The sequence below is a fragment of the Cucurbita maxima genome, unplaced genomic scaffold (assembly GCF_002738345.1).
Source record: "Cucurbita maxima cultivar Rimu unplaced genomic scaffold, Cmax_1.0 Cma_Scf00012, whole genome shotgun sequence".
Classification (NCBI taxonomy): Eukaryota; Viridiplantae; Streptophyta; class Magnoliopsida; order Cucurbitales; family Cucurbitaceae; genus Cucurbita; species Cucurbita maxima.
The window spans coordinates 1,095,486-1,120,159 of NW_019272028.1; the positions used below are offsets into that span (position 1 = coordinate 1,095,486).

The 24,674-nt window shown below is 37.3% G+C and overlaps 5 protein-coding genes across 12 annotated transcripts in view; 3 read left to right on the forward strand and 2 right to left on the reverse strand.

Annotated features, from left to right (window-relative positions):
* The window catches only part of LOC111487672 (probable galacturonosyltransferase 14), a 5,748-nt gene extending 3,348 nt beyond the window's left edge, over nucleotides 1-2,400 (forward strand). The window contains exons 4-6 of the mRNA XM_023135162.1: nucleotides 64-654; nucleotides 1,115-1,417; nucleotides 1,529-2,400. Coding sequence (XP_022990930.1) covers nucleotides 64-654; nucleotides 1,115-1,417; nucleotides 1,529-1,813 — 1,179 coding nt within the window. The 3' untranslated portion in view covers nucleotides 1,814-2,400. The remainder of the gene's footprint in view (nucleotides 1-63; nucleotides 655-1,114; nucleotides 1,418-1,528) is intronic.
* On the forward strand, nucleotides 2,305-24,282 carry LOC111487670 (cyclic nucleotide-gated ion channel 2). Of its 2 annotated transcripts, XM_023135156.1 has the most exons (9): nucleotides 2,305-2,314; nucleotides 20,559-20,664; nucleotides 20,801-21,443; nucleotides 21,745-21,960; nucleotides 22,043-22,356; nucleotides 22,463-22,574; nucleotides 22,668-22,904; nucleotides 23,360-23,446; nucleotides 23,526-24,282. In XM_023135156.1, exons 2-9 carry the CDS (start codon nucleotides 20,627-20,629, stop codon nucleotides 24,009-24,011), a joined length of 2,133 nt encoding a protein of 710 aa, XP_022990924.1. In that variant the 5' UTR covers nucleotides 2,305-2,314; nucleotides 20,559-20,626; the 3' UTR covers nucleotides 24,012-24,282. The 2 variants fall into 2 exon arrangements, with proteins under 2 accessions (XP_022990924.1, XP_022990923.1); XM_023135155.1 differs by lacking the exon at nucleotides 2,305-2,314 and having other exon boundaries at nucleotides 20,641-20,714.
* Nucleotides 3,257-6,485, forward strand: LOC111487674 (membrane-anchored ubiquitin-fold protein 2). Of its 4 annotated transcripts, none has more exons than XM_023135165.1 (4): nucleotides 3,257-3,390; nucleotides 4,120-4,379; nucleotides 5,635-5,799; nucleotides 5,968-6,485. In XM_023135165.1, the coding sequence occupies exons 2-4, from the start codon at nucleotides 4,247-4,249 to the stop codon at nucleotides 6,024-6,026; spliced, it is 357 nt and encodes a 118-aa protein (XP_022990933.1). In that variant the 5' UTR covers nucleotides 3,257-3,390; nucleotides 4,120-4,246; the 3' UTR covers nucleotides 6,027-6,485. The 4 variants fall into 4 exon arrangements, with proteins under 4 accessions (XP_022990933.1, XP_022990932.1, XP_022990935.1 ...); XM_023135164.1 differs by lacking the exon at nucleotides 3,257-3,390 and adding an exon at nucleotides 3,482-3,676; XM_023135167.1 differs by lacking the exon at nucleotides 3,257-3,390 and adding an exon at nucleotides 3,497-3,676 and having other exon boundaries at nucleotides 5,971-6,485.
* On the reverse strand, nucleotides 6,712-10,292 carry LOC111487671. 4 transcript variants are annotated; one of them, XM_023135161.1, is made up of 3 exons: nucleotides 9,991-10,292; nucleotides 8,182-8,970; nucleotides 6,712-8,130 (listed from the first exon to the last, which is right to left on the reverse strand). In XM_023135161.1, exons 2-3 carry the CDS (start codon nucleotides 8,950-8,952, stop codon nucleotides 6,880-6,882), a joined length of 2,022 nt encoding a protein of 673 aa, XP_022990929.1. In that variant the 5' UTR covers nucleotides 8,953-8,970; nucleotides 9,991-10,292; the 3' UTR covers nucleotides 6,712-6,879. The 4 variants fall into 4 exon arrangements, with proteins under 4 accessions (XP_022990929.1, XP_022990927.1, XP_022990925.1 ...); XM_023135159.1 differs by having other exon boundaries at nucleotides 6,712-7,638; nucleotides 7,669-8,970; nucleotides 9,991-10,291; XM_023135157.1 differs by having other exon boundaries at nucleotides 6,712-8,970; nucleotides 9,991-10,291.
* LOC111487673 lies at nucleotides 12,498-15,459 on the reverse strand. Its single transcript, XM_023135163.1, has 6 exons — nucleotides 15,127-15,459; nucleotides 14,777-14,926; nucleotides 14,414-14,672; nucleotides 14,122-14,340; nucleotides 13,100-13,242; nucleotides 12,498-13,001 (listed from the first exon to the last, which is right to left on the reverse strand). Exons 1-6 carry the CDS (start codon nucleotides 15,406-15,408, stop codon nucleotides 12,702-12,704), a joined length of 1,353 nt encoding a protein of 450 aa, XP_022990931.1. The 5' UTR covers nucleotides 15,409-15,459; the 3' UTR covers nucleotides 12,498-12,701.
* Nucleotides 24,283-24,674: the final 392 nt, after the last annotated feature.

The following is a 24,674-nucleotide window of genomic DNA, read 5'->3' on the forward strand; positions in this document are numbered from 1 at the left end:
TTTTTTTTTTTTTTTTTTTTTTTTTTTTTTTTTTTTTTTTTTTTTTTTTTTTTTTTGGCGCAGATGGATAAATTTGAGAAGGAAATCAGAGAGTCTAAGTTTTCAGAGCTAATGAACAAACATTTTGCAGCTAGTTCCATTCCTAAAGGCATTCATTGTTTATCTCTGCGTTTAACTGATGAATACTCATCAAATGTTCATGCTCGCAACCAACTTCCTCCTCCAGAGCTACTTCCGTTGCTCTCTGATAACACGTACCAACACTTCGTTCTGTCAACTGATAACATTTTGGCAGCTTCAGTTGTTGTCAGCTCTGCTGTGCAGTCATCACTCAATCCTGAAAAGATAGTTTTCCATGTCATCACCGACAAGAAAACTTATGCAGGGATGCACTCCTGGTTTGCTTTACACCCAGTCTACCCGGCTACTATTGAAGTGAAGGGTACTCACCACTTTGACTACTTAACGAGGGAAAACGTTCCAGTGCTTGAAGCTGTGGAGAACCAGGAAGGAATCAGAAATTACTACCATGGCAACCATGTTTCAGGGACCAACCACACTGATACAACTCCTCGAATATTTGCCTCAAAATTGCTAGTTCGAAGTCCCAAATACATATCCTTACTTAACCATCTCCGCATGTACATACCTCAGGTAATTTGGATGCATTTATGAAATATACAACTCAAGGAAACAAGTTATAAATGCTATCATTTCCTCCCCCCACCCATTTTGGTCTTGAGCTGACAAACTAATTTTATACATGAAATGAAATTGTAAGTGAAAACTTTCATGTTTCTGATTATCATGAACCTCGAGCTGGATTGTAACATTAGTGGTTTTTGTAGGTTCCATTTTACTAGATCAAGTCTACTTGGAAAGAAACATGGTTTTATATGAATACCTAGCAAGTAGTTATTCTATTCTTGATTTTTTTGGATTTATGCATGAACTTATACAATTTGGTAATCTTCTCTGCTCCTAAATTGTTCCTCTCTCCTTGTTACTGCACATCAGATTGAGAATTATTATTCTTCATAATTGTTTCTTCAAGGCTTTGTTGTACAAATCTCTGTTTTCCTGTATAAGTATTCTGAATACGTGCATTGAACAGCTCTTCCCCAAACTGGACAAGGTGGTCTTTTTAGATGATGATGTTGTAATTCAACGTGATCTGTCTCGACTTTGGGATGTTGACCTCGAGGGAAAGGTTAATGGAGCTGTTGAAACTTGTAAAGGTGATGATGAGTGGGTCATGTCAAAGCGATTCAAGATCTACTTCAATTTTTCCCATCCCTTGGTAGCAACGCATTTAGATCCTAATGAATGCCCTTGGGCATATGGCATGAACATATTTGATCTTCGTGCCTGGAGAAAGTCGAATATAACAGAAACGTACCACTGGTGGCTGAGAGAGGTATGGTACAAATCCATTTTTCATTCTATTTGCTGATTGCATGATTGTCCCTTGTCACTCGAGATGCGATTATGCAATGTTCTTGGATCATTGACTTCTTTTTTGTGGCAGAATCTAAAGTCAAACCTGACACTGTGGAGGCTGGGTACACTACCACCGGCTTTGATTGCATTTAGAGGTCACATTCATCCAATTGAGCCCTCATGGCACATGCTTGGCTTGGGCTATCAGAACAAAACAAACATTGAGAATGTGAAGAAAGCTGCAGTTATTCACTATAATGGCCAGTCTAAACCATGGCTGCAGATTGGCTTTGAACATCTCCGGCCATTTTGGACCAAGTATGTCAACTATTCCAACGACTTCATCAGGAACTGCCACATTCTAGAGTCATAACTCACGAAGGGTAGAGAGACGATGCCAAAACGAACATACCTATGTTAGTTTGGAACGTTACCACTCGGCTTAAGAAATTTGGAGTTTTACATACATGATGATGGAAGTAGACAATGAGGTGCACGTGCATTAACGTGTAACGTAGCAATTCATTTGGTCTTAGTTCCTGAGGAGTCTGGTATTATTAGTTCTTCATGCAGGGATATCTCCACAGTTCTCAAGAGTATATTTTGGAAAATATAGCAGAATACACATTTACTCATTGTCGACGTAGCTGTTATCTATCGAGGCGCAAACGAGGCTAGAACAGGTTACTCGGTGAGTGCTTCTCCATATGCTTGGTCACAAACAATAATGGTCTGCCCATCATCTTTTATTTTTCATAGTATTACTACATTTTCTGCTCTGTATTGATAACATATGATGACTTGTTGAGGACAAGGTCTGGGAGATTGATCGGCTATTGGTTCATTGGATTGAAGAACTCTTCTTCTTCTTCTTAGATGATAAATGCTATATTAAGATTCGTTCTGTACGAGAATACATTTTAAAATGTGAAGAAAATTCTTTCCATTCAGTTATCATAATTTGGATACTCTTAATTGGGTGAGTTAATACTTTTGTTCTGTAAAGCTTTAAACAGAGTTATTCGAATCTCCATTAGTTGGTTTTAGATGCCTCAGACAGCACACTTCAAGATAAGGTTAAACCATTCACATTAAGATGCTTATCATACAACTTCCTAAGTTGGTGATGACAAGAAACCCACCAACCCTTTATGCCACTCAAAACCATCACCTTTTTCTTTCCTCCCTCCCTTTTCCTTTCCATTCCAAATTGTTCAAATATCAAGTGTGCTAATCATTTTAAATCATTCATCCTTATCAACGAGTTGATACACATGGTTATTTAGACGTGTGAAATTTCTTAGGTACAGTGATTACTAGGAATTTATTGATGATGAAGATCAAGAATTGCAACGCTCTATTTTCATCACGATGAATGTAAACACACATTCGCTCTTCATGCTTTCTCACCCAAGCAACGTCAGTAGGAACTCAGTAGATCTCTAGATTCCATCTCTATCCACAAAGTGAATCTTGATGAATTTGAGTGAGTAAATTAAAGAATGAATTTGAGTGGGTATGGATTAATGGCATTTAAGAAGGCATTGATTGATCCTTCCAAGGCATAGCGGAGGAATCTAAAAGGCTCCTAAACTAATCGTCAAAGCAACTTGTCATCTCCAAGATGTATCAAATAATTAACAATATGCAAAGCATCCATCCTTGTTAATGTTAATGTTAATGTTAATGTTAATGTCAAATATCTGTATGCCACGTGTATATTCTATCATTCAGAGAGAAAAAAAAAAAAAAAGTTCTTGGAACAGTGAATAAAATTAGAATATCTGGTTCACATCCACTTTTTTCATCTCTGAAATTCCTCTCTCCTTCTGGCATCATCCATCACTGAGTGTGATTCTTTTATTACCGACACGATGAATGATTTGGGTTCGTGATTGTGAGTTTATAACATTTATTTAGGAGCAAAGTCAAAATCTTGCATTGTTTGAGGTAATGGGTCATGCATATTTTTCTAACCATTCTGGCCTTTTCTACTTCCTCGAAGCTGTTTCAAATACGCGTAAATAATACGATTTTAATTTTGGGAATACCAAGAAATCACTTTTAAGAATGGAGTCATTGACCCCAGATTTATATGACTTTCAAAACTCTGGAGGAGCCCTCGTCTCTGAGTTCTTCTTTCATCTCTTCAGCTGGATTTTGTGTGATTATTCCAACACCATCGCGTTTTTCTTCACTTCCAATCAATTTCTCACCCAACTTCGTACCGGTTAAGGTTAATCGATTTCTATCGCTCTTTTTCTGTTCGTTTTCTTTTGGGTTTCTGTTGATTTTTCTATTGCCTTCTCGGTTACTTATTCCAGGATCGATTTCGTTTTGCGATTTTCAAATCAGTGTTTGAATCACACAACCTTAGCCGTCTCAATTCTTTCTCTTCTAGTTTCACAGTGTTCGTAATTCTTTTCTTCCTGCTTCTTGCGAATATAATCAATTCTTTGAGTGAATTTATCTGTGCGATTACATCTAGTCTTTTGGAATACGCAACTGATTGATTGCTTTTGTCGCTAATTTTCTTTTCCCGAAATAAAATTGAAATCCAAAGCGGATTTCGTTTTCATATGCAGTTGGCTTTATGCTTCCGATTGCCGCATCTTCTTTTTTGATTTACAACGTACAATGAAATTAACTTCCGTTTTCTGGGTTTCTCGATTTTTGCAGAATGGCCCTCATCATAATCTGAGCAAAAAAATCTCTGCTAATTAACCGCATTCGATTACTCGTGTGGGATTTTGCTTCCTTCCTTAGGAAATCCAATTTGTCTGTGATTGATTGAAGACGTTTCGATATGGCTGGAGTGGGAGATCAATTAGAGATCAAGTTTCGATTGAACGATGGATCGGATATTGGCCCCAAAACCTTCCCTGCTGCTACAAGCATCGCAACCTTGAAAGAAAGCGTTCTTGCACAATGGCCAAGAGGTGTGTTAAATTTAAACATCTTTCTCTTAGTCCTAGTTTTTTTTTTTTGGCTTTTGGGGGTGTTTGATTTTATTTGAATTCCCATGCTTCATGATTTTGTTGCTTTGTTCGTAATTGAAGTATTAAGTTCAAACATTATCAGCATATTGGCATCTGTTAATCTTAAGAACAAACATAACACAAGCGAAGCTCAGATCTGATGTAGACTCTGCACTTTTTTCATTCTTGCTGTTGCCATTTGTGAAGAGAAACTTAACACCCCGTTAATGGAAGTTCAGTGGTGCATAAAAACTCATCACATTCTTCATATGCTGGATCTTTATAATCATTTTGAAGTTATTTATTAGATTCTATGGCTTTTTGAATGAATTTATATATTAAAGAATGTCTGATTCTTTGTCTGGTTTGGTCTGATCATGTTCTTAACTGAAGAATGCCCTTTGTTTTTCATTTACCTTGGATCTACTGGTTTCTTTCCTTCTTCATCTTATCTAATATATTTCTGGCATCATTCATTCCCAAATTACGTGTTATGGAAATTTTTGGGTGTGAACTAGATTAGGGAAGCCTTTCTTGCCCTTCTGGCATCAATGCCTTCATGTCTTTGTCCTATCCGTTGTAAGTAGATCGAGATGTCCTTCCGCCCCTTGTCGCCGAATAAGGGTCATATGTTCTCATAAAAGGTTGCTCCAATCTGACCTAGCTAGCGAGCAATCCCAGTTCGCCGCAGAGAACAAGACAGGAAGCGAGCGTACCTTTGTTCACTTCTCCATCAAACATGGAAGTTTAAGGATAACTTTGTCTATGCATCTTGAACCCCGATTGATTAGGTGTCTTGTGCTATGGCTTGAATTTTTCATTGACGTATATACCACAACTCTTTCGTTTGCACTTAGTTTTTAGTTGAAATCAAGTTTGAGTTCAATTAATAACCGTAAAGAACACAGTTTCTTGCATCTCTTCTTTGATTTTCATTGTTATTTCCTGAGGAAGTGAATCTTGTAATATCATTATCCAGAAGCATATATCTGTCGGATTTTGACTCATCCGCCTTGTCTTGCCAAAATACTGTCACCGGATCCTAGATTAATGATAATTTTGATATTAAGCAATGGCAAGCACAGGATGATATTTCTGTTGCATTTAACACTGGCTAGATCTTAAAATGTTTTTTTCTTCTTTGTTACCATCCTATTGTGGATGTAAGTTTCTTCTGATAAGCACTACAAGTAATTGTGATTATTTGTTTGAGCAGAAAAGGAGAATGGTCCAAGAACAGTAAAGGATGTGAAGATAATAAGTGCTGGAAGAATCTTAGAGAACAACAGAACACTTAATGATTGCAGAAGCCCATTATATGACATTCCTGGCAGTGTTACAACCATGCATGTTGTTATCCAACCACCAAGCTTGGAGAAAGGTATTATCTGTCCTTTAAAAAGTTCAATATCATTAGGAAGTTCGAATGTAACATCGCATTAGGCTAAGAAGAGTATATGAACATCTTGCGGCTGTTCTTTGATATTGAGCCAATTGAAACTTTAGGGTTGAATGGGATTGTTGATGAAAGTTGTGTTGTTTGCTTTAGCAGAAAAGAAAGCTGGAGACCAATCACCACAAAACAAGTGTGTTTGTGCCATACTATAAACGGAACTTGTGGAAGTTCTCGACGACGCCGCCGCCATTTTTGAGTGCATAAAAATAGCAAATTTTCCTTTTAAAAGTTCTGATGCCAATAACAGCTTGGAATCAGTTGAAGAAGCTTATTCTGGAGCTTTTATTATTGTTTCCACAGTAGTAAAAGAAAAAAGAAACAGACAGAGGTAGCGAAGAACGCGAAGAAGATGGATAATTTATCGACACAAGCCAGTAGTGTTGTAGATCAACCCATGGCAGTTGAATATCTAGATGATGATCTATTATGAAGGATTGTTAGCCTTTTCAACATCCATTGTTAGCTTCATTTGTTGTTTAGATTGATTTTCTGCTATCTCAAATGTTTGTGGAGAAAGCTTTATATACTTGAAGTTGCAGTTACCCCCAACTTCATGACACTTTACTCCTTCCTTCCCAAACAAAATGATAATATTTCTTTCATTTTCTTTCTAATATGCTTTTATTACATTTGAACTAAAACTAAGCCTACGAAATGAACGTTTCTAATCTCAAATGGATTTGACCATAAACTTTCTTCAACAAGAACTCAACAAAGAAAGCAACCTTAACCATTTTCGTTTATATTTTTCATTTAGTGAATTGCTGGTTTTGTACAGAAAAATCTTCCTGTCATTAAAAAGATGAATCTATATCAGTTGAGTAGAAGGATTGGGGATTAGGGAGCAGAATAATCTTCCTAAAACAATGCTTCCTATCTAACTGTGTACAGAATAATCTTCCTATCATTAAAAAGAGAAATCTATACCTATTCTGCAGCGTTAGCACACCAAGTCCAGACCTCTTTCACTCTACGCAGACAATTAGAGATTCACAAGTCCAAGTGTCAATACTCAGGAGAAAGTCTTCCATCTTGCAGGGAGATCACTGTTTCAAATGCACCAACCAAGGCCTTAACCTTGCTCTTTCGAGTTTCGACCAGTTTACTTGCGGTTTCTTCAATGACATTGTTAAACAGTCCCTGTGCGTCTTTTCTCCTCTGCTGCACATCTTGGTGCCTCAGAACAACTATTTCTTGAGCCGTTGCTGTATCGCCGTCGACTTCTGTTCCCATCTTGAAGTTCTTCCTTAGGCCATCTGCATCCCTTTGGCTCTCCCCCAACAGCCTTCCACGCCTAAATTTAAGCCTCCTCGGACTATTACTCTTGGCAGGGATGTCAATGATTTTCCCTCTCCTGAAACTTAGTTTTGTAGATTGGGGATCCTCTTCTTTATTATGCAATATCCGAGGATTTTGGTATCTTGCATTTTGACCACCTTCTTCACTTGAAGCATTATCTGTTTCCATGCTGCCATATTCATTGCTTTCAGAGAAAGAGTCATTCTCTGTTTCACTCTCCGTGTATTCAGATACATCTTGATCTTTTACGTTAGCCAAAATATACTGAGCTGATGGCGGTGATAGCGAATTAAGCCGGGACGATGGCAATGGTTCCATGTTATCAAAAGTTTCATTTTGACCATCAGATTGATGAGGCATCTCCTCATTTTCTACCTTGATGACATACAAGGTCTTCTCTTGGACCTCTACACTCTGGAAGGTTTCTCCTTGGACCTCTTCACTCTGGAACGTTTCTCCTCGAACCTCTTCACTTCGGAAGGTTTTCTTGTTGACCTCTTCACTCTGGACTCGTTCATGGTCAGATAGTTTGTTCTTGTTATGAGTTTTATGCAGACCGCCTTTCAAGCTAACATGCTTTCTTGCAGTTAAGTTTGCATTTCCATAGATAGAATTTGAGGAAAATGAACCTGTTGAGGTTGCCACCACTTTCTTTGCAGCTACTTTGGAGGTCCCAAAATTTTTTACCATTTTCGAACCATTTGTTCTTCGCGAACCGTCTGTAGACACTGCAGATCTCAATGGGTTTACTTTAATAGACTTCAATTTCACAAAATTTTCAGACTTTTCAGGTAACTTTCTCTCCTTGGTTTTTGCAAGAACTGCAGAGTCTTCTGGATTTCTAGTAGCTGTAGACGTTTCAGGCTTCGAGTTTTTCAGCATGTTTGCAGTATGTGATCTCGACTTGGCTAAGGCTTTCGGCTCAGCCAACAATTTGTTCTTTCTTTCATTCAGGACTTCTCTCAGCTTTGGACTTGACAACAGTTTTTTCTTCCTTCCATTTGAGACTTCTCTCTGCACTGGACTAGGCTTTGTCAAGGTGGTCACATTAGCTCCAGACATTCTGGAAGTTGATGAAAGTTCAGCCTTCGTCCGAGTTGAAGCTGTTTTCTTTCTCTCAGGAAGTATCGTTCTATTGACCGAACTTCCACTATCAAGTGATATCCTTCCCACATTTTTCGACATTCGAGTTGAAATTGTTTTCTTTCTCTCAAGAAGTACCACACCATCTATCGAACTTCTTGCCACATTTTTTGACATTCGAGGTGAAGCTGTTTTCTTTCTCTCAAGAAGTACCACACCATCTACCGAACTTCCACCATCGAGTGATATTCTTGCCACATTTTTCGACATTCGAGTTGAAGTTGTTTTCTTTCTCTCAGGGAGTACCATACTGTCAACCGAACTTCCACTATCCAGTGATTTTCTTGTCATATGCTTCGACCTTTCAGTCATAATCGTTTTCTTTCTCTCAGGAATGACCACACTATCTACCGAACCTCCACCTGTTTTCTTTCTCTCACGAAGTACCACATCATCAACCGAACGTCCACCGTCCAGTGATTTTCTTGTCATAGCCACTGGTTGTCTTGACTTGGTTTCAAAAGTATGGTTTTTCCCATATTTGCAGATATCATGACAGGAACCAGTAGATATTCTTCGATAATGAGGCACAAATTTTTCTCCACTATTTGAAGAACTTATCCATCCTGTAGAGCTTCTTCTCGAACTAGTACCCGCAGTCGTAGTCATTTGCACGTCACCCTGCTGATCAGCCATCAGAATTTGACACAACACCTGAACAAAAACAAGCACGCCAATGAAATAAGAGAAACCAACCAAGATCTTACGAATAAACTGCAATGGTTCAAAACAATTCCCACAAAAATCTCAGTCTGAAGAAAGAAATAAAGAAACTAGTCAGTGATTTAGAAACTATGAGATGAAGAGGACTAGCAGTAGATCCCAACACACAGACATAGTATCATATGATCAAGAAAAATTATATCAGTACATATAAAAAGTGAGAAGAGGGGGCGAAAAACGCTATACGAAGCACCGACTAGCGAGTACGATCATCCAAAAGAATGCACCTTAACTCAAGGGCAGAATTTGAGAGGCAATAGAACTTCAAGACACATCCATAGCCTTCTCTCATTTAAGATTTTTATTCTCATGCGTTTCTTCCAAGACAAAAGTTAGAAAACAAAATGGAAACGTTAGATTAATCAAACATTCTTATCATCCTTTATGACATTAAAAACATATATGGAAAGAAAACAAAACAAGATCAAAATGCAATAATTTACATCCAAGGGAAAAATGAATCCACATAAACATAGATGAAAATGAACTTTCTAAACAAAAAATCAGTTGGTTCACCATCTGCTGGTTCAATAGAGCATGAAACACAATTATTAGAACACATAAATACAAAAGTCCGTGTGGAATCATAAGCAAGAAGACAAAGGTTGTCCCTGCAATCCTGCCAAGAGAGTGAGCAGGGAATGCTGGAAGCTGACAAACTCGCACGCAGGCCAAAACATCTAACAAAGAAAGGAGAAGAACAAAGAAAGGAGACCAAGAAAAGCTAACAAAATAAGAAAACAGAGCACAACCAGTCCAATGACATCCCATTTACTTAATCGATCATAGCAGAAATCAACATTGTAAAACATGAAGAACACAAGAGATAGCAATTAAACAGGCCCCTAGAGGAGCATAAACAACGAGGATTTACAAACCAAACAGGAAAAGAAGAACGAAGAACAGAACCCCATTTCAGAGATGAAGCGAAAAGATTCCTTATAGCCTTACCGAATAAAAAAACAACGATGTGGGTTTTGGTTGTTGGGCAAGAAAATGTTCAGCCCCCTGTGTTGCAATCACCAGAAATCAAGGAAAAAGGAAAGAGCAAGGAAAAATGAATGAACCCAGTAGGGCGGTGAAGGCGGAAGGAAATAGGGAGAGAAAAAAAGGGTCCAGTGTTTTAGAGACGATCGTATGTTTTGTATAGCATTATATGTTTATGAGCACCAAAAATGTCGGTTTCGATTCCCTTTAGCGGTCGTGCAAGCAACTGTTATATATCTCTTCCCCGTTCGGTTGCGTTTTCTTTTTCCTCTCCGCGTTGGTTACAGAGATTCTTAACACCAAAATAAGAGAAACAACGCTGGTCCTACAAAGCGAGCGGTTGCAGTGGGGAGAAAAAAAGGAACTTTCTCTCAATAACAATATGCAATTGATTGGATATTTTTGCATCGAAACCCACAACTTTCGTGGAAAATAATGAAAGCTAACACACGCATTACGAAGAGAATGGTATTTAATAAAAAGGGTTTTGTTGACAATTTGATTTCCATAAATGGGATTTACTCCCTTTTTCATACAAACCTTAAACACATTCATTTTTGTAGCCTAAGAGAATGCTTTATAAGAGAAGGATTTCAAATCATGATACTCATATGCATTTTCCCGCCGGACAGCGAGCGATCATTCAACAATTCATACTAGGAGAAAATGGTCTGAATGTGTGTCTATTTCTGACGGAAATCGAACCCGTGTCTTCAACATAAACTACTGGACAAAAGAGACCAAAAAGTCATTCTTTATATACCTAAGCTCTGACCCGTTACTTTCAACATCCAAGTAAATAATAATAATAAAGTAAAATGTTTTAAATTTTAGTAGAGATCTAATAATAATGGGGAAGGGGAGACAAACTTAGGTGTCCCATAGCTTTATGATTATGAAAAGATATATATGGGACAGATGGGTCTCATATTAAGATGTCACATATTTGGAACATGAAATTGGTTGAGTGGGATTTTTCCCAATTCCATTGTTGGGTCTGTTTCCCACCCTCCACAAGGTGAGGATTTTTTTTTTTTTTTTAATAATTTATTTAGCATTGTTTTAATTGGGAATTATTGAAAACAAAGTGATTTGAATTAAAAATTGAAAATTTTGATTACTTGAATTGTTTTGTAGACTTATTTGAATGTTGTGTTTAAAAAAGAAGCGTTGAAACCTACCATTGTATTGGTAAAAAGTTATGGGGACATAAAAGTTATGGGCAAAAGTGGCACAAAAGATGGAAGAAAAAAGACAAATGGATATCAATTGGAATGCACCTTGGATACCCTCTACTCCCACCATGTCTTCCAATTTAATGTCTAATTTTAACTACAACCCACCCATCCATTATGTTGATATCTACTTATTCTCGTAACGTTAGGGTCACATCGCTTGGAGTGAAAAGGATAACGAGGGTTTGAAAACCTCCTCCTAGAAGACGTATTTTAAAATTACGAGGTCAAGGGCCAAAGCAGACAATATCTACTAATGATAGCCTTGAGTAGTTACAGTGGTATTAGAACCTAACACTGGGCGATGTGTCAGTGAGAAGGTTGTCCTCCAAAGAAGGTAGATTGAGAGATCTTACATTAGTTGGAGCAGAGAATAAAGTAAGGTGTGGTAACCTCTCTCTAGCAAATGTATTTTAAAATCGTAAAGTCAAGGGAAAAGGTGGATAAAATCTGCTAATGACGACCCTTAGCAGTTACAGTGGTTTCACAACTAGGCATTTGGCGGTGTCAGCGAGAACACCGTCTCTCAAAGGTCAAGCACAAGACAGTGTGCCAATAAAGATGTTGGGGTGAATTGAAAGATCTCATATCAGTTGAAGAGGAGAACAAAACTGTCAAAAAATTTCTTATAAGAGCGTGAAAACCTCTTCCTAACAGATGTGTTATAAAACCATTAACTCGATATTTAGTTAGGGAAGACTTTGTAATGGGATTGGATTGGTCAATTAGCATAAAGAATGAAACAATATTGACTCATTCAATTTTCTTCTATCTATAAATTTTATTTACATTGATGGTAAAAATAATGTCATTAATTAATAACATAACCTACATTGATTGTGACATAATCTTCTATGGTTGGTAGGTTGACCATCTATTTTCTCTGCTTGCTTGCTTGAAACGATCCCCCTATTTAGACTTTGGCCTTAAGGAAAGCTTCTAAATTACTAATAAAAACATTCGTTTGATTTTTTCTTTAAATAATCTTTTAAATCAACGTCACGATTCTTCGGAGTGATTCATTTTACCTGGAAAAAAGTAATATAAAGCAAACAATTTGCCAACTTTCTAAGTGAAGTAGGAATATCAAAACATAGCTCAACTGGGTTAAGACATGTCCCTTCGACGACTTAACAGACAAGTTAGAAGTTCAAACTTGTAAGCATAGCAATATCATTTTGAGCAAACGATTCAAACTTTCTTATGTTCTTCTAGTTCGTTCCCAAAAGCATAAACTGAGCAAAACATGCAACTATGAATTATGAATTATGCAGCATATCTTTTCTTCTGCATTTACTTTCAGGAGATGTCATAATCAGATATCAGATTACCTTCTATATTCAAGTGTCAAAGATAAGGACATGATTGGTGAATCTACATTACTGAAATATATGGGTGTGCTAAACTTATCTTGTATCTTTGAAGATTGTCTTTCCTCGGTTACCTTTTTCGGCCCGACACGGTCTTCTTAACAGCCCCAACTGATACTAAAAACTGGTCAAGGGATGATAAGGTCTTCATATCATCTGGTGGAAAGTAACTGGCAGCCTTCCCCATGAGTGATGTAAAGAGAAGAGACAGTGAAGGACGGTTGATGTAGCGCTCTCCCAGTAGGTCGTCGAGAAATCCGAACGCAGTTAAGAAATCGGACCTACTTGCATTTACTGGAGCTGCAAAGTGAGCAGGGATGATTCTCTTGAACTTCCAATCCCGGACGATTCTATCGATCCAGTCCCTTACCTGATAGCAGAATCAATGTGTAAGAGTAAAATGTCTAGATTTACAAAACTTCTGTCATCCTTCTGTATGCATAATCTTCAAGGAACTTGGTTAATTACCTTTTCAGGAACTTTGCTGAAGACGAGTGTCTTTACTATGGGTGAAACAATAAGTTTCTGGGACATTTTAGCAAAGCTAGCGTTGGGTTCCAAGAGATTTGAAGGCCCAAGAAACAATATCTGAAGAACCATTCTTTCCCACCCTGCATCAACAATCACCATTCATCAGTTTCTTTGAACAAACATAATAGCACTAAAATAAACTCGAGGTGTTGAAAGCATATGAACTGTGAGATCCCACATCGGCTGAGGAAAAGGACAAAATATTTTTTATAAGAGTGTAAAAATCTCTCCCTAACCGATGCATTTTAAAATCTTAAGAGAAAGCCAAGAAGAAAAAACTCAAAGAGGATAATATCTGCAAGTGATGTTTAGGGTCGTTATAAATGGTATCGGAGCCGAACATCGAGCGATGTGCCAATGAGGAGGCTGAGCCCTGAAGGGGGTGGACACGAGGCGGTGTGCCAGCAAGGACGTTGGGCATCGAAGGAGGGTGGATTGGGGGGTCTCACATCAATTGGAGAAGGGAACAAGTGTCTGCGAGGACGCTGGGTCCTGAAGAGGGATGGATTGTGAGATCCCACATCGGTTGAGGAGAAGAACGAACCATTCTTTATAAGGGTGTGGAAACCTCTCTCTCTACCAGACGCGTTTTAAAACCTTGAGGGGAAACCTAGAAGGGAAAGCCCAAAGAAGACAATATCTGCTAGCAGTGTTTAAGGTCGTTACAAATGGTATCAGAGCAAGACACCAGGCGTGTGCCAACGAGGAGGCTGAGCTTCGAAGGGGGGTGGACACGAGGCGGTGTGCCAGCAAGGACGCTCGACCCCAAAGGGGAGTGGATTGTGAGATCCCACATCGATTGGGAACGAGAACGAAGCATTATTCATAAGGGTGTAGAAACTTCTCCTTAGCAGACGTGTTTTAAAACCTTTGAGGGGAAGCCCAAAAGGAAAAGTCAAGGAAAAGCCAAAGTGGACAATATCTACTAGCCGTGGACTTAAACTGTTATATTAACGAACCTTTTTTACGATTGATCATGTTGTCAACAACAGGCTCTTCAGGGACTTCCTTTCCCTTACTAAGTAGTTTTACTGCCAAACCATTCTTTGCAGATGCCAACAAGGATTCTTTGCTAATGCATTCAGGTGGTTGTCGAGGGACAAAGATTACAGCATCTGTTACCAGTAATGTTCTCGACCGCTTATGATAAAAAGCCACTTCCACATACGGCCCAATCCCTGCAACAATCAACCAAGTTTTCACTAGCAACTAAGGAACTCAACACTTAACAAGACGAGCAATTCTTATTACCAACTTCTGGTGAGCTCAAAACCTTCTGCTCAATCTCATCAGCCCATGGAGCAGATAAATCCTCGTCTTTCAATGTTTTAGCTCCAAAAATTCCAAAAAACTCCAATGGCAAGTTCAATGGCCAACTCCATTGCCTTGGTGCCACCCATATCTGGGCTCGTGGAAACTTCCTCGAAAAGGGTCCAACAAAAATCTTATGCTCATAAGCAAACGTTGGTAAAACAATGTATTCTACAGGAGCCTCCAGCTCATTCAGAAGCTGTCAAGATAAGAAAACTTTTGAACACAAGTAATATAAATCCTAGAATTATCATTTGTTCTTCATAGATGAACTTATTCAATGAGTAGAAGTAGAAATAGAACCTGAATACACTCCTTAGTTGGAGCAATGGGAGCATGGACCCATAAACCTCCAGATTTGAGTTTAATGACAGTCATCCTAATATTTGTTGAGACACTACTGAATCCCAGCGCTTGTTCTTGCTCAAAAAGCCATATACAACCTTTTACAGCCTAAAAGAACACAACGATTTAAAAAACCCAAATCCACAAAAGCTGAAAATTCAAAACAACATATACCCACATGCCCATATGTTCAGTTCATCTGTAATCAATAAATTTCAAATCGAACGCACAAATTTGCAACATATTCCAATCGAATCAAACAGACCCATAATAAGAAATAGAAGAAAGGGGAAATGGTTAAGGTTTACTTCAGTTCTTATAGTGCGACGATTAAGAAAGGGGCCGAGGGGAAAAGGGAATCCAGTGAAATTGAAGTAGAATCTTTCGCCGGCATTCGCGTCGCTGCTGCTAGATGGAGTGGCGGAAGCAACGATTAGGCTTAGAGAATCATGTTTCGTCCTCGGTTTTGGATGAAAACCGAAACCCTTAAGCGGTCGGCCGAGAAAATTGGAGGCAGGGTCTTTGCGAGAGAATGGATTTTTGCCTAAAATGGCGGATTTAGGGGACGGAACAGCTATTGCTGCTGTCATTTCTCTCGTTCTTTCGTTTACTATCACTCGTTCGCTGAATAGAAGTTTCTTTATTGAAGGTTTGTTCATCGAAGAAGATACAGATTGGAGTGGCAACTCCAGGCTGAACTTTTTACACGTGGAGGATGGACATTCGATTGTCCTACGTGGATTTTTAAATTAATTTATATTTATTCTGGATGGTATAAAATTAGATGGAGAATATAACGTGGAACGTACCAGAAGAATCCGCTTAGGCCCAGTTTTAGCTTCTGAATTCAGAGTATTGGGCCGGCCCTATCCAAATCCGCCCGTTCAGGCCCATTTTGGGCCTCCAAAATATATATTTATTTATTTTAAGATGATTGAAGCCAAATATTTATAATTATTTACTGTTACATTATTATTTTGTTAATTTTTATTGATCATTTTCTCTGGCCTTAATTTGGTTTGGAAATATATATAAGATTTTTATAAAAAAAATCGTTATTTTGATTCATTTTATATTAGGTTATTATCTGTTTATTTATGTAAATCACCTTCTTTTTTATTTAAAATGAATTGCATTTATTAATACACTAATTAGCCGATTATTTTTTTTAGTTTGATACTTTATAATTTATTTTTTCAAATTTTAAGATTTAATTATGTAAAAATTTCCATGATTTGAAAAGGGAGAAGAAAAACCCATCAAAATTTGAATTATCAATCATATAATTAATAATTAATAATTTTAAAGTTTCGTCTTTCGAGAATTGTTTAGAAGTCTTTTTCACGTAATTAAAAAATGATATCATATTTGAAAGTGTATTAACATCTTAAGTGACAGTGACTCATATAATCGTGGTGGCAAATTAATATTTGGTTGTGTATATGAGTAATCCCGTTATGTCCTCAAACATCTTTTTCTATCAAATAACGACCGCTAATCAATCAACCCAAATAATTAAAAATATTTATATATTAAGAAAAATCAAAGTAAATAAAAATTATGTTTTTCTAGCAAAAGTACCGGTGATTTGTACAACAACATAAATCCAAATATTGTATATAGGTGCTCATTTTTTATCAAAAGGTTGTACACAGAGATGTACATTTAACCCTCGAGGATCCGCTCCAAAAAAGGTGGAGAATTCCCGTTTAAATGAGAAATGAAGGAGGGAGTGGAGAAGGATTTTTTCTATGAGCGAGAATTCACATTCAAAATTTGTCAAAGATCGTGACATTTTTTGAATTACAATAATGATATAATGCATGATAGGTTTCCCGAATTCATATAGTCCCACCACATTTTCTTTGACCTATATATTTCCATATGTCTTCATCCATATAATTTAGTTACAAAATTTTGGAACCTTTTCCCTTTGCAATCACTAAACAATAACCATGGATAATATCAGTAAAAAGGAAAAGGTAACACAACGACATACCCAAATGGGCCATACATCTCGAATAATACATATTGGTCGCCCACTTTTCGATACCTCAATTCAATCGATATAATTCTAAATTTTGAATTCGTGATGTAACATTGATATACTGAGAACCCTTTTCGATATTTCTTGTGTACACATTTTAGTATATTACTCTAACGGCCCAAGCCCACCACTAACACATATTGTCTTATTTGTACTTACCCTTTCTAGTCTCCTCCTCCTAAAGAGATATTTTTCAATCCAAGACCAAGCGTTCTTGCTAACACTCGTTCCCTCCTCCAATCGATGTGAGACTCCTCCCCCAATCAACACTCTTTCGAGACCCAGTGTCCTTGTTGACACACTACCTCGTGTCCACCCGTTTTCAGGACTCAACTTCCTTGCTGACACATTGCTCGGTAACTGGTTCTGATACCATTTAGTTGTTTCCTTGTTCCTCCTTATCAAGTAAAATAATAATTATTAGGGGTGTACATTAAACCTGACAATCAAAACCAACCCAACCAGAACTATAAGGGTTAGGTTGGATTGGATTAACATTTCGAGTAGGGTTTTGTTCATTTTTTCTGAACCGAACTGAATCAGTTCGGTATCGGATTCGTGGGAAAAACTTTCGGGTTGACCAGAGCCAAATAAAAATATATAAAATATATTAAGAATCTTTTTTGCAAGAGTGGTATTCTACAAGTCTTACTACATAAACTATCATTTTTTATTGATTTTTTTATGTGAATAATTATAGATTGATTTGGGTTGGTTTGTGATTTTTTAATATATTTTATCTAAAAATCTATTAAATAATTATAAATAGTGATAAATAAAGATAACAAAGACCCAACCTTAAATAAAGATAATAAAGAGAGTTGGGTTTGTTTGTGAATTTTTAATATATTTTATTTAAAAATTTATTCAAATAATTATAAACTGTGATAAATAAAACTTAAAAAAAATGGATAACTCAGACCCAACCTAAAATAGAGAGTTGAATTAGGTTGGGTTGTAAAAAATTTCGAGTTGAGTTGTGTTACGAATATGAAGCGCAATAATTATGTAATTAGTAATTAAATTTTTTTGAAATGGAAAAGAGAGAGAGGAATAATGGAAGGATAATAATTAATAGCAACCAAAATTCTAGATGACAAGGACATATAGAAGAAACCAAAAGCGAATGTGTTTGGTTTAGGAGTACGGACGAACGGATTATTTAATGGCCACATAATGAAACGAGAGAGAGAGGTAAGATCGTGTGAAAAACAGTTCGTCTTTTTGGTTCAATCCATTTTCAGAAGCAAAATTGATTCAAAACTTGTTGCTCAAACATGAACCCATGGCCCCATCTGCAGGCTGGTGATGTGAATCTTCACGTGTTGTGACAATGAGAGAGTGGCACAATTATTTGTGGCTGTAGATCATCATCATCATCATCATGCTCTTTCTCCCCCCATCGTTCTTCAACCCAAAAAAACCTAATCAATCTCCTTCTTCGAATCCCGTTCCAATGTTTTGTTGTGGACGTGTCCAAATCTCGAAACTTCTCACTTAAACTTAAAAAATATGTTTTTATCGGATTTTAACCTTCTATTTATAACAATTTAATCTAATACTATATACTCTAAAGCTCCGAAATAGATGATGGAGTTAATCCTCTTAAGGTATGTGGGTAATAGGCCTTACCTACCCCTGATAAGGTCAGAGGGTAATAAGCATTGCCTTAGCCTTTCCTACCTCAGAAGGTATGTGGGTAATTAGCACTACAGTATTATACAGAACAGAAAAGGCAAAAACCGGATAGGGCAAAAATAGGATAGGTCAAAAACTGGTAAGGTCTGGTCATAGGTATGAGCGTAAGATCAGGTCAGAGGGTAATTAGCACTTAATATTTTTTTTATTAATTTCTTTTTAAAATTTTGAATGTTTGAACCTAAGTAAATATAAATTAAAAACTATTATTTTTTCTAAATTAATTCAATTTAAATCTCCCCAAACTAGTTTGTTTTTGTTCCAATTAATTTGGCTATTTTTTAAAAAAATTAAATTCCGACCATTGCGAAGGAGGGAAGATTTAGATTAACCGAATTTAATATATATTTTATAATAATATATTCTCAAAATATTAACGAATTAACTAATTCAAACTAACAATAAATTACATTAAATTTTGACAAAATATATTATCTATCATTTCGTTTCTATAGCTTTCTTCTACATGAATTATAAATTTAGTTTCCATTGATTTTTTAATTTTAAAATAGTATATTTTTTCTCGTTTCTATTTTTTTAATTAATTAATAAATACTAACTTTTCATCATTGTTATAGTTAATTAAAAAAATTACATCATAATATTTAAATTAATTACCAACAATTCACATCAAATACAAAAAGTAAGCATTAATATTAAAAATTAAAAAGATAAAAGGTTGAAGTGAGGAGGGAAAATAGAAAATAAGTAAAAATATAACAAAATTAAAATTAAAATTAAAATTAAAGGTAAAAATATGAAAATTATAATCATTAAAAAAAATAAATAAAAACACTCCCTTTCAATAATCTCAATTATATATTATTCAATGAAAGAAACAAAACACCACTGCCCAAGTGGTCCCTCGCCGTCCAACTTTATGACAGTTAAGCATAAGGACAAGATCTTCTTTTATTTATTAATTTATATTTATATTTTGAATATTTTTCCTTTTATTCCCGATTACAGTTGTAACCTCTTGATTCAACTTTGTAATATAATAGTTAGATGTGCCGTTACTTTTCTATCATATACATATCTTAAATCTTACCAAACATCTTCATTTAATACCTTCAAACCAAAATAAAAGGAAATTATTTAATTATTTATTGCCTTTTATTTTAAATTTTAAGAAAAACCCCACACCTCTCACATGTTTATAAAATTAAATATCTAATTACCTCTTATTATATATTAAAAATTTAATATTCCAGATCTCTAGAGAAGAGAAATAATCTCACAAGGAAAATTATTGACTTATAAGTAACGATAATATTGCATCATTTTAAAGGACGGTAATAAATATTATTTTATTTATGTCTAAATTTGACCATATATAAAGAAATAGCAAGTTTAGTAAATTTGGACGACACACGACATTTAAAGATAGGAACCGAAATCGGGCAGAAAAGTTGATATAGGGTTAAAGTTGGAAGGGAGATTGGTTTGAAATTGTGAAGTCATGGGACGATGAGGCAAGGCTTTGGTGGTGCATGTTCTTTAGGGACCCATACACGATTGGAAATTTTTTTTCATTTTTCTCTCATAAATTATAAAAAAATAATTGTTTTTTTGTTTTTGTTTTCCTTCTTGGAGATAATATCAGCCCATCAAAAGGGCAAGGGCCAAATATTGTAGCTCTGTAGATAACGGCATATTCATACTAATCGACCTTATTTTAATAAACCTCATTTTTATGAATAAATTTTGAACTTCTGACTTCATTAAATAAAATTTTTATTCGAATATATATATATATATATTTTTGTTATAATTCCTTGTCTTAAAAAATAATATCTTTAAAATTTGGATAATAGTTTTTAAAATAATATATATATTTAAAAAAAATGAGTTTTTTTTTTTTTTTTTTTTTTTTTAAATAATTTAGGGCAACATTATTTGAAGTGTTGGGAATAATATTGGAGATACGGAAGCATAAAAGTGAAGCCCCCACCACAGCAACACCTCCCCTTACCTTACGTGATTATTCCTAGTCTTCTTCTTCTTCTTCTGAATTTGCTTCCACTCTCTCCCATGGTGGTTCTGGTTCCTTCATTCTCCCCATGCCTTCTCTCCCTGGCTTCCCATTCTCCTCTCCCATGTCTGTAATCTTTTTCACTTCTCCTTTAATCATTTCTTCTCCTCTCCCATGTCTGTAATCTTTTTCACTTCTCCTTTAATCATTTCTTCTCCTCTGTTTTTCCCTTTTACTCATTTCATTTCTTTCCAATTTGCAGGTGGAGCGAGCTTTGCCTGAGGCGAACCACCCCTTCACTCGATGTCCACGACAACATTAACAATACCACCACCGCCGCCGATGAACACCCGATCTCCAACGCCGTTGAGTGCTACGCCTGCACCCAAGTCGGTGTTCCGGCCTTCCACTCCACTAGCTGTGACTATGCCCACCAGCAGCCCGAATGGGAGGCCTCCGCCGGCTCTTCCCTCGTCCCCATTCAACCCGCAAAGACCTCTCCTCGCCGCGCCGACCCACAACTTCGTTCCGGTCGCTTCGGCAGTGTTCTCGACCCTAGAACCAAGCGGGTCCAACGATGGAACCGGGCTCTGTTATTAGCCCGTGGAATGGCCCTCGCCGTCGATCCTCTCTACTTCTACGCGCTCTCCATCGGACGTGGTGGGTCGCCGTGCCTGTACATGGACGGTGGATTAACCGCCGTTGTTACTGTTCTCCGCACGTTCCTCGATGTCGTGCACCTGTGGCATGTTTGGCTCCAGTTCCGCCTCGCCTATGTGTCCAAGGAGAGCATGGTCATTGGCTGCGGCAAACTCGTCTGGGACGCTCGTGATATCGCCTCCCACTATGTTCGTTCCTTCAAAGGCTTCTGGTTCGATGCCTTCGTGATCCTCCCAGTTCCTCAGGTTTGCCTTCTTCTTTAATCATTTTAAATAGAGCCAAACGATGATATGGGTAGTGTTCATTGATTGGAATCTATAGTAGTTAACTTGGAGAATCGCTTATTGATAGGGAATGAATTAAAATATATCTCAATCATTGCAAATAAACAATAGTTTGATCATAATAAGAACTAGCAACTCAAATTTTAGTGAGCTAAATCAATGATTTTCATATTTTATTCGTACTTTTCAAAACATGGTATGATCAAAATCCAATTATTGAAGTGTTTCTTTTGTTGCCTCTGCTTATCTCTTCTTATTGCAGATTGTTTATTGGTTGGTCTTGCCAAAACTAATCAGAGAAGAGAGAATCAAGCTTATAATGACTGTAATCTTGTTAATGTTCTTGTTCCAATTCCTCCCAAAAGTTTACCACTCCATTATTTTAATGACAAGAATGCAAAAGGTCACTGGATACATCTTTGGCACCATTTGGTGGGGTTTTGGACTCAATCTCATTGCCTATTTCATCGCCTCTCATGTAAGCCTGCTTTGTATATTCATCACAGCCCCATGTCTTTTAAACTGAAATTTGCAAGCGCTTCTGGTTTTCCTGCTAACAGGTTGCTGGGGGTTGCTGGTATGTTCTTGCAATACAGCGAGTTGCTTCTTGCATCCAGCAACATTGTGAGAGAAACAAGTGCAACCTATCTCTGTCTTGTTCAGAGGAGGTGTGCTATCAGTTTCTCTCATCTGCTACAACCATAGGAAATTCGTGTGGTCGTAATTCGACTTCTGCATTTAGGAAGCCCATATGCTTGGATGTTAATGGTCCATTCGCCTATGGCATCTACAAGTGGGCTCTTCCAGTCATTTCTAGCAATTCCATTGCTGTCAAAATTCTTTATCCCATCTTTTGGGGCTTAATGACTCTCAGGTAAGTTTAGGAGCAGTAGTTTTCAAACTCTGTGTTCTGCTCCTGTGGAGAAAATGGAAGAGTTTTTTCACTATGTTTCTTGATAATGATGGTTTAAATGTTGCAGCACATTTGGCAATGATCTCGAGCCCACGAGTAATTGGCTAGAAGTATGTTTTAGTATTTGCACAGTACTCAGTGGATTGCTGCTTTTTACTCTTTTGATTGGTAACATCCAGGTGAGCCTGCTTGCTTGTTCAATATGTTGTGCACATGTAGCTGAAAGTATTCTTCTTCTGTGGACCTTAACTCGTCTCCCTTTTGCGAAAAAGGTTCTTTTGCATGCTGTCATGGCAAGGAGGCGAAAAATGCAGCTGAGATGTCGAGATTTAGAGTGGTGGATGAGGAGACGACAATTGCCATCTCGTTTGAGACATCGAGTTCGACACTATGAACACCAGAGATGGGCAGCCATGGGTGGAGAAGATGAGATGGAACTGATCAATGATTTGCCTGAAGGTCTTAGAAGAGACATTAAACGCCATCTTTGTGTTGATCTTATCAGAAAGGTACATAGTATGAATAGCTGTTCTCTTGAGGATCTCTTTAGGATTAGGGAATGCTTGTGGTTGAGGTTCTGTTTCCTTATGTGTAACGGCCCAAGCCCGCCGCTAGCAGATATTGTTGTCTTTGGGCTTTTCGTTTCAGGCTTTCCCTCAAGGTTTTAAAACGTGTCTGCTAGTGAGAGGTTTCCACACCCTTATAAAGAATGTTTCATTGAGTTGAGGATCTCTTTTGGATTTGGGATGGCTTGTGGTTGAGGTTCAAGCCCACCGCTAGCAGTTATTGTCTTCTTTCGACTTCCCCTTTTGAGCTTTCCTTCAAGATTTTAAAACACGCCTGCTAGTGAGAGGTTTTCACACCCTTATAAAGAATGTTTCGTTCGGTAGAGGATCACTTTTGGACTAGAGAAGACTTGTGATTAAGGTTGTGTTTCCTTATGCAACTGTTATCAAATGCATAGGTGCCGCTGTTCCAAAACCTGGATGAGCTGATTCTCGACAACATCTGCGACCGAGTCAAGCCCCTTGTATTTTCCAAAGATGAAAAGGTACATGTTCAAACCCTACTCGTCGGTGATCCGCTATCTACCAAGGATACACTGATATCAAAGTTTCCATAAAAAACAGATTATCAGAGAAGGAGATCCTGTTCCAAGAATGCTATTCATAGTGTGTGGACGTGTAAAACGTAACCAAAGCCTGAGCAAGGGCATGACAGCATCAAGTTTGATCGAATCGGGAGGATTTCTCGGCGACGAGCTGCTATCATGGTGTCTCCGGCGCCCATTTCTCGAGAGGCTTCCAGCTTCATCAGCTACATTTGTATGCATTGAACCAACAGAAGTATTTTCCCTGAAAGCAGACCATCTGAAGTACATAACCGATCACTTCCGCTACAAATTTGCCAACGAACGACTGAAGAGAACTGCAAGATATTACTCCTCCAATTGGAGAACATGGGCTGCTGTGAACATACAATTTGCTTGGCGTCGCTACAGAAAGAGGATGAGACGTCCAGTGATAACTGTGGTGGAAAATAGAAGCAATGAACGTAGGCTTCTGCAGTATGCTGCAATGTTCATGTCATTCAGGCCACATGACCATCTTGAATAGTAAACTACGAGCTTGCCTACACTTGCTGAATTCTTTCATAAGTCATTCATTGATATCATTTTCATATTATTCGATATCTATCATCTCCAAGGAAAGACATGGACTTGGAAGTTGGAAAATGGGATGTATTTTGAGTGTAAAGAGTGAGATACGTTCATCTTTCTCCCTTTCATGTCTCTTCCCTCTCTCTTCCTTCGACAAGACAGATCATGTTTCTCAACGAAGATGTGGAGTTGAAGATGGATGTATTGTTAAGAATGTTTTTAGTAAAGAGTAAATGTAGTTGTCCTCAGCTCAACTAGTTAAAATATATAAGATTCTAATTTCTGCCTCATATTCTTGAACTATAGAAAAAAGATGCAAGAGTTCGAGCACGGCTCGCAGATATTGTTTTCTTTTCCTTCTGGGCTTTTCTTTAAAGTTTTGCTAGGATTTTGAGCTTTCCTTTTTGGACTTTCTCAAGGTTCTGCTAGGATATCCAATTCCATGGGGCCTTCCCTCAAGGTTCTGCTAGGATATCTAAGTCCATCGTTAAAAGATATTGTCTTCTTTAGTCTTTTCCTTATGGGTTTTTCCTCAAAGTTCCGCTAGCAAATCCAAATCCACCGCTGGTAGATATTGTTCTTTCACTGAGCTTCCGCTAGCAAATCCAAGTATAGATAT

Coding starts and splice junctions, on each gene's coding strand:
- LOC111487670 (XM_023135156.1), top strand. CDS start 20,627: ATGCCTTCTCTCCCTGGCTTCCCATTCTCCTCTCCCAT. Junction 22,575..22,667: donor TTTTGATTGGTAACATCCAG/GTGAGCCTGCTT, acceptor TTTGCGAAAAAG/GTTCTTTTGCATGCTGTCAT. Junction 23,447..23,525: donor TATTTTCCAAAGATGAAAAG/GTACATGTTCAA, acceptor CATAAAAAACAG/ATTATCAGAGAAGGAGATCC.
- LOC111487673 (XM_023135163.1), bottom strand. CDS start 15,408: ATGACAGCAGCAATAGCTGTTCCGTCCCCTAAATCCGCCATTTTAGGC. Junction 14,341..14,413: donor TTTGAGCTCACCAGAAGTTG/GTAATAAGAATT, acceptor TGATTGTTGCAG/GGATTGGGCCGTATGTGGAA. Junction 13,002..13,099: donor TCAGCAAAGTTCCTGAAAAG/GTAATTAACCAA, acceptor TTCTGCTATCAG/GTAAGGGACTGGATCGATAG.
- LOC111487674 (XM_023135165.1), top strand. CDS start 4,247: ATGGCTGGAGTGGGAGATCAATTAGAGATCAAGTTTCGATTGAACGAT. Junction 4,380..5,634: donor TCTTGCACAATGGCCAAGAG/GTGTGTTAAATT, acceptor TTGTTTGAGCAG/AAAAGGAGAATGGTCCAAGA. Junction 5,800..5,967: donor ACCACCAAGCTTGGAGAAAG/GTATTATCTGTC, acceptor TGTTTGCTTTAG/CAGAAAAGAAAGCTGGAGAC.
- LOC111487671 (XM_023135157.1), bottom strand. CDS start 8,952: ATGGCTGATCAGCAGGGTGACGTGCAAATGACTACGACTGCGGGTACT.